The 11,575-nt window shown below is 37.7% G+C and overlaps 1 protein-coding gene across 1 annotated transcript; it reads right to left on the bottom strand.

Annotated features, from left to right (window-relative positions):
• Window positions 1-220: 220 nt before the first annotated feature.
• LOC141605799 (auxin response factor 19-like) lies at window positions 221-9,626 on the bottom strand. The gene is made up of 13 exons (XM_074424698.1): window positions 8,829-9,626; window positions 7,155-7,264; window positions 6,972-7,067; window positions 6,606-6,662; window positions 6,349-6,504; window positions 6,153-6,237; window positions 5,734-5,824; window positions 5,488-5,652; window positions 5,081-5,276; window positions 4,823-4,961; window positions 2,435-4,305; window positions 1,126-1,316; window positions 221-1,026 (listed from the first exon to the last, which is right to left on the bottom strand). Exons 1-13 carry the CDS (start codon window positions 8,869-8,871, stop codon window positions 846-848), a joined length of 3,381 nt encoding a protein of 1,126 aa, XP_074280799.1. The 5' UTR covers window positions 8,872-9,626; the 3' UTR covers window positions 221-845.
• Window positions 9,627-11,575: the final 1,949 nt, after the last annotated feature.

Raw genomic sequence — 11,575 nt, 5'->3', positions numbered from 1 at the left:
TATAACTGTAATGTAGAAAGAAAAAATGACGATGGAAATCAAAATAAGGGGGATATGAGATTCCTACTTGGGCCAATCATACCATGTAGTCATGTACTCCGCCTTAATCACAACATCATAACATTGTATAAATCTTTGCACCAAAAAAAAAAAAATTAACATTGTATAAATCTCATTTGTACATAGCACAACACTGGTCAAAGCTCATAACTCACAACTCTTTTAAGGCCTTCCGCCGGAACAAATGATCCTATAAGAGTAAAATGATAACATACAACAACTGATTCTTCATCTACATTCTCATGTCATAATTGGTACAGCTGGACATAAGTACAATCAACATCTCGGTCAATAGCGCCTTAAAATAATATCGCAGAAGCCTTCAAAACTTCTATAAAACGGTCGTGGATCAGATTATACCATGTACATCACTACATTCTATCACAACACTAGCTTTACAAACACGTTGCATAAAAAAACTCAAGTGGAAAACCCAGAACCTAAACCGGATCCTTAGCCAACTGTTAAGGAAAATGCGTTTGCGCCACCAGCGGTTACTGAGGTCATTACCACCATACTCACATGAGAGTATAAGACTAATATAATACAACGGTATATGATATTAATTTAATGTTTCATGTGAGTATGGTGAAAACCACCCATTTCACGTATAAGCGTAGGGTAACTAGCTGAATCTAGAATGACCTGGTTGTGGTCCTCTTGGTTTCGTGAGTGATCACTCACCTCGTGCAGCCTTCAACATTCATCTTCGCCAACTACTGGCCAAATCTAATACTTCAGCCACAAGAAATGGATCTGTTAAGCAACATTTGAACCTCAAAAGGTTATCGGTTGAATGAGGCGGCCGAGTTATCGTCATAATGTCCTCTCCAAGCATTACCACTGTCGGTCCCACTAGACGCTTGATTTGGAATAGGTGCATTGCCCAAATCTCCATCAAGGCTCATTTGTTGCACTTCGGCTGATGAAAGTATCTTGATGCTTTGAACACAGTTAACGAATTCACTGAAACCGAGTAAAATAGAAGTTAAGAGAGAAGAATATGAAGGGCAGTAGAAGTAGAAAAACAAAGGAAAAGAGAGGGAGGAAATGTAATCTACTTACTCCCATGGGTCATCTCCCACAAGTAGAATGTCATTTTCAAGATCTACATAAACAAGCTTCCAGTCTGTCCTCTGTGGATCTTCCAACATTCCTTCAATACCAAACATTCGAGCAAGATCACGCCTGAGCTCATCATACCCCTTGTAACGAGTAACATCGATGGATCTTCCAACTGAGCCACGCTTTTGAACCTGTTCGAAATTCAAAAAAAGATAGCCAAATAAGGTTGAGATAGAAGATTAAATCAACAAAACTGAATAAAACTGACCAAGAATTGTATAGCAACATGTAGACCCTAGTCCCAAAGTAAAGGAGAGATCACACTACTCAACCAAAATCAGGAAGCATTACAAAACAAAAAAGGAGTCGAGAAAAAACATCCTCCCATACACAGTTTGGTTCTTGATCTCCTATCTGTTAATCTACTATCTTCACCATTTTGTGGCTAACAGAGATATCAACAGCTATATACCGCCTCAAAAGGCGGTTACAGTAATTTTCCATTCGATCACTATACGGTGTGGCACCTCAAATTTTATACCATGCTCCCAAAACTAATAAGTGGTACACTAGATATAGAATCAAAATTCAAAAGTAACTGCTTCAATAGTAAAGTGGTATATATTCACGAGCCAACTACATCACTCGTACTCGACTACAAATGCCGGACCAGACAAGGTGTCCAGCATCTGACGCGGCCATTTTGTGAAGTTGTAAAAGAGATGAAGTGTAGGAATGTCATGTCATGTTGGAACGTCGGAGTGTAGCGTGGTACCTCAGAGGGCCTCAAAGGGCCCAGCGCCCCAGCCTATGTATGTTCGTATGGAGCATTAAAACTTAAAAGTATGCAGTAAGCTCCTTATCCTAGATTTAAAAGAACATATAAGTTGTCTCCGGATTATCTGTAATGAAACTTGCACTGAAAATTGCATCAACCAACTAGTAGTCTAGTACTTCTCAAAATAATAAGCATACACAATTCGGTGAGCCATCACTTCATTCAACAACATACAAGTTGTCTCTGGATTATTTTTAATGAACCTTGCATTGAAAATTCATCAGTTAACTATTACTTTTCACTAGTATAATAAGCATAAACAATTCGGTGAGCTATCACGTCAACACATTCAAATGCCAAAGAATAGAGAATCTTTCGCTTCAGAAGGAAAACGATGAATGCTTGGGTAAAGAACATGAAGATACTTTTTTGTCAAATTATATGCTCCTTGTCTTACCTCCAATAATGTATATAAACTCTTAACTTATTACAACATAATAAGTAGGGAGAACAACAATCTGAATAACTAACCTTTGTGTAAGTCCTCATACGTTGAGTTTGGCTCGGCCAAATCCCACCACCCAAGACTGCAGGGTCATTTATTGCTACATCATTGGAACATCCAGATTTGAATGGCATGTTTGGCAAGCCAAATGTCTGGGAACTCAATGCAGCAGCCGACAATTCAGTTTCAATGTCTCTTGGACCACCATTGTAATCAGAAAGCAAGTTGTGAAGTTCTTTACCAGTGTCAAACCCTCTCGACAAAAGAGTATCAGGAGCCAAACCATCCATAGCTGTTGAAAAAGAAAGACTATTTCTTGGATGAGATTGCACATCGCTGTCCAGGCCAAAACTAGGTAAAGATAGATTCTGCTGAAGCCCACTAGCATCCAACCCGTATGAAGTGACTGAAGAACATGCTTCCAATGGATCACCGATGGTGCCATTGAATCGAGGTGGTTCAACCACTTTTGAGATAGGAATTTCACTTTTAATCCTACTATCAGACCTGTCCTGAAGATCTTGTATCAACTTACCATTTTCAAGAACTGGATGCTCAACTAACATGTTCTGTCCCGACAAGTTGCGACTCAAGAAACTTGAAGGAGGAATCTGACAATTATTCGTAGAAGGTGATGTCGAGCATGATGGAGCATCAACATCAGTGGGCCCAGATTGAGATCTCACTATCGTTGTCTTCTGCAATCCATGAAGTGGGACTGCTGGAATTTGTGGAGAAGACATAATCTGGGTTGTGGGAATACCACTAACCCCAACTTGTTGGGTTTGATAGTGAGACGAAGGGCGATTCTGGAAAAGTTGGTTCTGTTGAGAAGCTTGTTGTTGAATGCTTACTTGGGATTGCATCTGTGAACTAACGGGAGAAACCAGATGGTGAGACTGCTGATGTGACTGCTGCTGTAATTTCTGAAGCAGCTGGATTTGAAGCTGGTGGTCTGACAGGCTTTGAAGAACAGGTGGCTTTTGTTGTTGAAACTGCATTTCTTGAGGTAAGGATGTTAATGTAACAGGATCTTTGTTAGCTTGAAGATTTTGTGGGGCCTGGCTGTGTCCAACCAATTGCTGTTGTTGAAGCTGAGAGAACACTAAAGGCTGCGCCAAATTCTGGTTTAGAATCTGGTTATGGTTCCGGTTCTGGTTCGGGGTTAGGTTCTGATTCTGGTTTGAGTTCTGACTCCGGTTCTGGTTTATGTTATAGTTCTGGTTTTGATCCTGATTCTGGTTCTGGTTCTGATTCTGGTTTTGGTACAGATTCTGGATAAGGTTCTGGTTCTGGTTCTGGTTCTGGTTCTGGTTCTGGTTATGGTTATGGTTAAGATTCGGGTTCAGATTCGGGTTCGGGTTCTGCTGCTGGTTTGGGGAAACAAGGCCACTATTTACAAAAGTTGATTGAGGTAATTGTTGTTGCTGCTGTTGTTGTTGGAGTTGTTGCCGTTGCTGTTGATGTTGATGTTGATGTTGCTGTTGTTGCTGTTGCTGTTGCTGTTGTTGTTGTGAGTTAAGTGGATTGTGTAACATTTGCTGAAGTTGATGCTGCTGAGACCAATTAGCAGATTGCTGCTGGGGGAACTGTCCAAGTTGATTTTGTTGTGAAGCTTTGTTGAACTGGAGACCAGGCATGGACAAAGATGGGGATTGAAAGTTGAGCAGCTTGGATGGATCATCGGCACCAAGGCCGCCATGCATGGCGGAGGCAGAAACCATAGATGGGAATAAACCTGGTTGTGCACCAGGAAGCTGGTTATTTTGTTGCATGCTCATCCACTGGACTAGACTCAAGCCGGGAAATATCGAGTTGGGAACATCCTTCACCCCAAAATTATCACCCAGCCAAGGCATCCCTCTCTTAAACATGTTCTCTACATCAGTCTCGTCATCTGCAAGGCAACCAACATAGATGCATTAAATTTAAATTCAGATAATTCTTACGGCAAGCTGAGTTCTAGAGTAAACCTGTCAAAACTGACCCAACTTGAGATCCTAATTAGACCATTGTGTTGCGACTCAAAGCAACTCGATTAAAAAATACTCGACACGGACGACTTGCCTAGAAAATAACTCGTTCTAAAATGAACCGTATTGGCCCACAATGACCAAGTTTATTAACAGACAAATAACCAAAAAACATGCTAATAGACACAACAGAGACGACCCAACTCTGATTTTATTGATCTGACTCATAACCAGTGACGTGAAAACAATTTACTCGAAATGAACCGTATATAAAATGACTCGACCGAGCAAGGCCCATTCCGAAGGGCCTAATATATATATATAAATGACATGACTTGCCAGAATGACTAGTTTGCCAAGTCCAATGTTGAGCATATGAGATGTTAATTGGTGCACACTCAAAATAACCAAAAACAAAATGAGCTAAAATTATTAGTATACCTGGTAACCCTGGTTGCTTGGGGAACTTTGGCCTAAAAAACGGTGGAGGACATATGTAGAAGGGAGTGACAACAGGCTCTATGTCCCAAATTGAGACTCGGCTTGGTCGTTCACCAGCTGTTGATTCATCCCAACCAACCTGTCAATAATGGATATATTAGAACAAAACCTATCAAAAATTTGCAGGGAAGGAACTTATATGCTAGAAAGGAACTATTATTCCACAGAATACAGAATCAATTCTGAAGACAATAATACCTGGAGATTACGCCACTGAGAGCTTTTCCATCGCACTGCATCAAGGTCACTGATACCTGTTATGGTACCCATGTATCTACGCACACCACAATCCTCAGTCTCAAACATCATCCTGAATCGCATGCCAAGAGAAACCTGGGTGTACATAGCTTTGTTGTACTTTGCTAAGGGAACCACAAACTCAGCTGGGCTTGCCCTGTCAAAATTAGTCAATATTAAGGGGATATCGCCCAAATATCGATAGATGATATGTAAAAAAAAATTCTTAGGTGGCAAGGGAGCTACAAAGGTATTTTTTATGCTGATGTGTTGCACACCCCAGATCACAAGTACCACGACTCAACTACTTCACCTAAGCTATCTGACATACGCTAACTATTTTTAAGGATATACATACATAAATATACCTTGGGTTATAAAATATTGTAAATGGACTGTTATTAGCAGCAGCATGAGCTGCAGCTGCGAGAATTCCGATATGCATGCTATCACTAGATATAACAGATGATGCAAGGGCAGGCTGTTGTCTGTTTGCACGCCGGATACCTAAAAGAAGTTGTGATTTCTCATCTCTGCATGAGGTATGGAATGTAATCAGACCCAGGAATAATGTTATATAAATTTAACTATTCAGAATCAAAATCATTAGATACCTTATAAAAAGAACAGAATCACCAGCAAACAGTCTTTTTGAGCTAACAAAAACACTCCAGCCGGTTGTCAGCAAGTGCCTTTTTGGCTGACCTGAAATAAAGAAGATGTGCAATGTGTTCTTAGTTTCATTGAATAAATTTGCTGAGCAAGAAAGCTAATGGAGTTTCGAGGACCGAGTGTTCATTATTGCAAAACATGTAGTAAGAAATATCAATAATATTTGCAAACTTTTATGGCACATGTACTCTTTCCTGATGTCTAAACTCTAAAGCTATCTAAAAGGGATCTGTCAAGTACCTGTCATGTTAATACGGAATATAACTTGCATCAAATACGCCATTATTAAAGACAGGCAGTGACATCTAAAATCTATATGATCATACATCACTTTGGGAATATAATATGTGAAAGGATGTACCCCGATATATATGTTTGAATGTCCACGCCTGACTATGTAAATCCTTAGCAACTAACTCTTGAGCAGGAGGTTGCATGGAGAAGTCCTACGAAATATCTTTCAGGTAAGAACGATAATAGAGTAGAAAAAACATCACTATAAGGAACTTGGTTTAAAAATTTGAATACTAAAAAGAATTATCCAAACTTTTACTCACTAGAGGTGGGAAGATCTTCTCAGCAGCCCGACGAGGTACAGAAAATCCACCATGTGTACTTGTGTCACTAGCTGTTAGGGTTTTGCAGAAAAACTCTGCAGGCTGTCTACTTTGTTTCAGAGCCATCTCCGATGCCAGTAAAGCGTCCCTGTCATACTGCAAGGTTTACATGGAGCTATATTACTATGAAGGGAACATTAACAGAAGCAATAGTCCCTATTTTGATCTTTAAGTTGTTAATTTATATAATAGCTCACCTTGTTAACAGGCTGTAGGGTCATTTGAGCATACACCTCATCTGTTTCTGGATCAGCCTGGTAAGAAAAATAACAAAGCGTGATATGTACAGCACGAAGTAGGCTGTTCAAAAACACAAGGATATGATACTGAAAAGTTGGTGTGAAGGTAGCCACAAGGGCAATTTTAATGCTAACAACCACGACTCAATTATCATGCCAGCTAAGCTACCTGGTATGCATTTAAAGTTTGTTTTAGTGAAGCAACATATGCAAATGAGATATATGTTGATCAATCACAATCGATCACAGGACTACTAAAACATTACACTGGAGATATAATGTTGAAGCATAAAAAGAACGAAAGAAACATAGAAGCTCACATACATGTAGTGTAACATTATGAAGCATGCAAATTAGCTTCGAGGGAAGATTCGGATAGCTCGGGATACTGTCAGTCTCCTTTTGCATGGAGGCTGCCACCTGATGAAATCATATCATTGTAGCAACTTATATAAGAATCAAGAACACAGCAGACTTAGACTCATGGAGCAAGGAAAACTGCCATACTTGCTCACTATGGCCCTGTGGGAAGTAAACCACCAGGCTTCCAACAGGAGGCACAGCAATCAGCGGTCCAGCGCAGGCATGCCATAGCTCAGAATTCTGGACTCTTCCCTCTGTTGTCATACAAAAAATCAGATAACAAAACTAAGCTGGAAACAGAAATTAACACAATTTCAAGCTAAATAGGTATTACTATCTCCATACTATATATTGTCAACACTCAACATCGACATTTCAAAAGATGTCAACTTTACTAATTTATCTGTACATATATAAAAATTCATAGTGAAATTTGTGATCTTTGATTTTATCTAAGACGACTATTATCATATCATGGAGTAATATTTTTAATAAATTAAGAAGTAATCCGTACATATTATGAGAAAATTTGGTTAAAAATGACATTGCCTCACGAACAAAGTAAAATGGGGACAATATGATAAGACGGAGGGAGTAATAAAATGCCATCAACCTGCTATACATAATACATTACCAGACCAGCAGTACAATTGTACCAACAACATAAGTGACACGTAATAATATGTTCAACGCGAATATACAAAATTGCACACAAAAGAGGGCAATAAATAGGGTTGGAGAAAAAATACAAATAGTAAACATGACACACCCTATGCTGATAAAAATGAACTATGTCAGAACTCAGACCTACAGACTGTAAGCTTGTTTTATAGTTTCAACTCGTATTGGATTAAGGTTGCATTAGAGTGATCAAATGCTACCTCCCGCTTGTTTTTTTACTTTCAACTCGTATCAGGTTTAAGTTTAGGATGGTAATGCAATGTCCATACCCAAGTCTTTTTACAAGCCAAACAGGCCTGTTCGGGCCAGGTTAAATGGGTGGCATGACCCAGGACCGGCTTTAGGTATGGAACAAAGCAGTGAAAATGAAAAGAGCAAGAAAGTTGAGAAAACTTAAGCTTCGACAAAGGAAAGAAAAAAGGTCAACTTCAATTCAATAGTGAAGGACAAAACATAGCTACACAACTGCTTTTTTTTATTATTGATGATTGGTTGTGTTCTTGACAACTTGTCTCCTTCAGCTAATTACACAAAGAAATAATTACCATCATTTTAAACCTCAAGTACCACAGATCAACTACCACAATAACCTAACATAAACTTACAATACTGGTAATTTAATACTTCCTCCATCCCGGTGACAGAAAGACCGATGAGAGAGGAAGGGCCATTTGTGGTTGTAGTTAATGGATGACAAGTGGACAATAATACAATTGGATGATCAAAATACCTACGAAAAACCTTCCCAGGTAAACAAAAACAAACGACGGGGACGGATTGGATGATCAAACTGCCCATAAAAAACTTCCCAGGTAAACAAACGACCGAGACGGATGGAGTATTTGACATAGTCAAATCATAATTTACCCAATCAACAATTAATTACTAAATAAACTCCAATAAAACAATTTTTTAAAAAAATCAGTTTTTTTTCCTTTTCTGGGTGAAGTACCATGAACCCATTTCAGATCATACAAAGTAATTATATCCAAGGATGTAATTAATGAGATAATGAAACAGAAATCAAATTATTTTTGTACAATTCCTTTTTGTTATATAAAAGAGGTAATATTTACTCATGAACCCACCTACAAATCATAAAAGAAAATTAAAAATTAAAAAAATAATAATAATCACCTTCAGCAGAGTTTGCCATGAAACCATTGGTAGGAGCTTTCATATCAGTAATATATTTGTTCTTCAACTACCAAAATTTCAGTTCTTTATTTCTCCTCGACAAAATTACTACATAAAGATATTACTGTATAAATTAACAGAAGAAACACGAAGTTACTGAGAGAGAAATTAAATTCCTTTCCTTATTAAAATTTCATAACACCAAGAATCAACCCAAGCAATAGCCACATTCATTACACTTCATCACCAAATTATTACTCAAACCTAACCAAAACCCCATCATATTGCAGCTCAGAAATTATACTTCAAAAAAGGTGAAATCTTGTGCTATTTTCCATACTCATAAAAAAGGTAGTGACCCTTTTGCAGTATAGCATCAATTCCAGAAAAGTATTGCAAAAAAAAGGTCAAAAGGGTAGTTAAAGAAGAAGTTAGTGACGGAAAATAAAGCCGGAAAGGGAGATGCGTCGGGAAAAAGGCGTCGAGAATGATGCGTCAATGGAGTTGAAAAGGGGGAATTTTAGAGAGAGAAGAAAGCGCCGGAAAATGAGAAAGGGGAGAAAGAGAGAAGGTGGGGATGAAGGATTAAGAAGGGAAGGAGGAAGCAGACATTGAACAGACTGGAGCAGGTCCCTCCCTCTTCTACTTCTCCCCTTTCTCTATCCCCTGGCTTGATGGAATTTTCTTTTTCTTTTTTCCTTGCATATATCGGGCAAGAATCGAGATTTTACTTTGGAAGTTTTTGTGATTGAGTTTTCACCTCAGTTTAATTTAGCCTAGTTCAATTTATTTCAGCTCATCTCATCAAAAATTAATTATTACTTTATTTCAGTTTAGTTTAGCTCTAATATGGTCATTCAATTCAACTCATTTCAGTCAATAAGAAAAGGGCCTTCAAATTTGAAGGATCGCGTTGTAAAATTAATGTAACTAGTATTGCTGCCTGGCTACCTCTATTTACCATTAAAATTTATTTTTAAATTATCTTTAATATATTTTTTATGTCATATCTTCAAATCACGATAAAATAAATTATGAGACAAATTCACTAATCCCGCTATTAAATTTTACTTCAATCGATTAGTTAGCTAATTGTTCATATATGTTGTTGTTAATGTTGTTACTTTTATTACATTCGTTATTACTACGGTTACTTTCACTGCTCCTGCCGTAATTATTGTTACTTTCACTATTGCCGCATGAATATTGATAATTTCACTACTCACATTGTTGCTTCTATTACTTTCACTACTCCCTTTACTAATATATACTTTGACTATTCAAATGAGTGATTACTAACATATTATTATATCCAGTATTAGTAGTGAAATGTTAGTACAATTATTTTCACTAGTAACATAATTATTTTTACTATTTAGCCATACAATTTTAAGAGGTTATATATTTATATAAATATATTACATATATGCATTAAATCAAATCGAAATAATTATAGAATATTATATCTTTTGGAAATCTAACTTGATTTATTTAATTTTTAATAGTTTCCAAAATATAATCTACTTATATTATACTCCCTCCCAGTCACTATATTGTTCCCATTTGATATGGACACAATACTTAAGGAAAAGTATTAAAATAGGAGTAAAAGAGTTGTGTGGGGTTGGTGATAGGAGAGAGGGATGAATTATTAGTAGTTAAATAAAGAATTGTAGGGCCAAAACATAAAGGAAAGTAATAAAATAGGAGTAAAAGAGTTGTGTGGGGTTTGGTGATAGGAGAGAAGAATGAATAAAATAAGAGTAAAAGTTTCTAAAAATAAAAAGGGGAACATTAGTTGAATAATCCGTTTCGGGAAAGAGGGAACATTATAGTGACTGGGAGGGAGTATTTGTGTATGTTAAATAATTGTATAATTATATGATGATACTAATTAATAACATAAGTGGGTCATGTTTTTTTTAAGGAAAATCATCATATTTTGATATTCTCTAAATTTACACTTCAACCAAAACTATATAATATTTACATTAAAGTCCTTTGATCGGGTCCATCACACAGTGCTATCGTTTTTAAAACAATTAACGGGGTCAGTTACTGATTACACAATACAAGATAAACAAGATAACAATGTATATGATCACCCAACTTCGTCACATCTCCACACACCTGACTACACACTAAAGTGTGTAGCCCTGCCAGAATACCCATCGCAACAGATATTCCACACCGCCAATGGGGGACCGCAGTCGTTCCCACCAAATCCCCGCTCATCAACTCCGAGCGAAAACCCAAGTTCCTTAATGTGCACATCCCCCTTGTGATTGGAACACAAAGGGCGACTCAAAGGCGTGAAGCCACTCCCGCAAGTGACTCCACTCAGCCGAGGACGCGCCTCGCGAACCACAGACAAACACATCCAACCAGCTATACAACAACAATTACCAATTACAATACCAATATGATAAAGATCAACAACATCACAACCATCACCAATCAACTATCAAATACAATGCAATCAATAACCGAGTAGGGAAACCCTACCTAGAAAGGCAAATCACCAAGATTGTCACAAATCAGTTATTCAAAACTGCTCCTCTACAAAACCACCTCCTATAATCACACAATCATATATTTACTATCTAACAATCATCATACTCCCAAAATACCCCAAAATACCCAATTAGGGTTTCAACCAAAAACAAAGAAACGATATAAAAATCATACTAGAATCTTACCCACGATGCGACGGTCTAAACGGCGTAAACAATACAACGATCCGACGA

This window comes from Silene latifolia, chromosome 10, assembly GCF_048544455.1.
Source record: "Silene latifolia isolate original U9 population chromosome 10, ASM4854445v1, whole genome shotgun sequence".
In the NCBI taxonomy this organism is placed as follows: Eukaryota; Viridiplantae; Streptophyta; class Magnoliopsida; order Caryophyllales; family Caryophyllaceae; genus Silene; species Silene latifolia.
The sequence above is the reverse complement of the archived record's forward strand: the minus strand, read 5'-3'. Positions and strand labels throughout refer to the sequence as shown.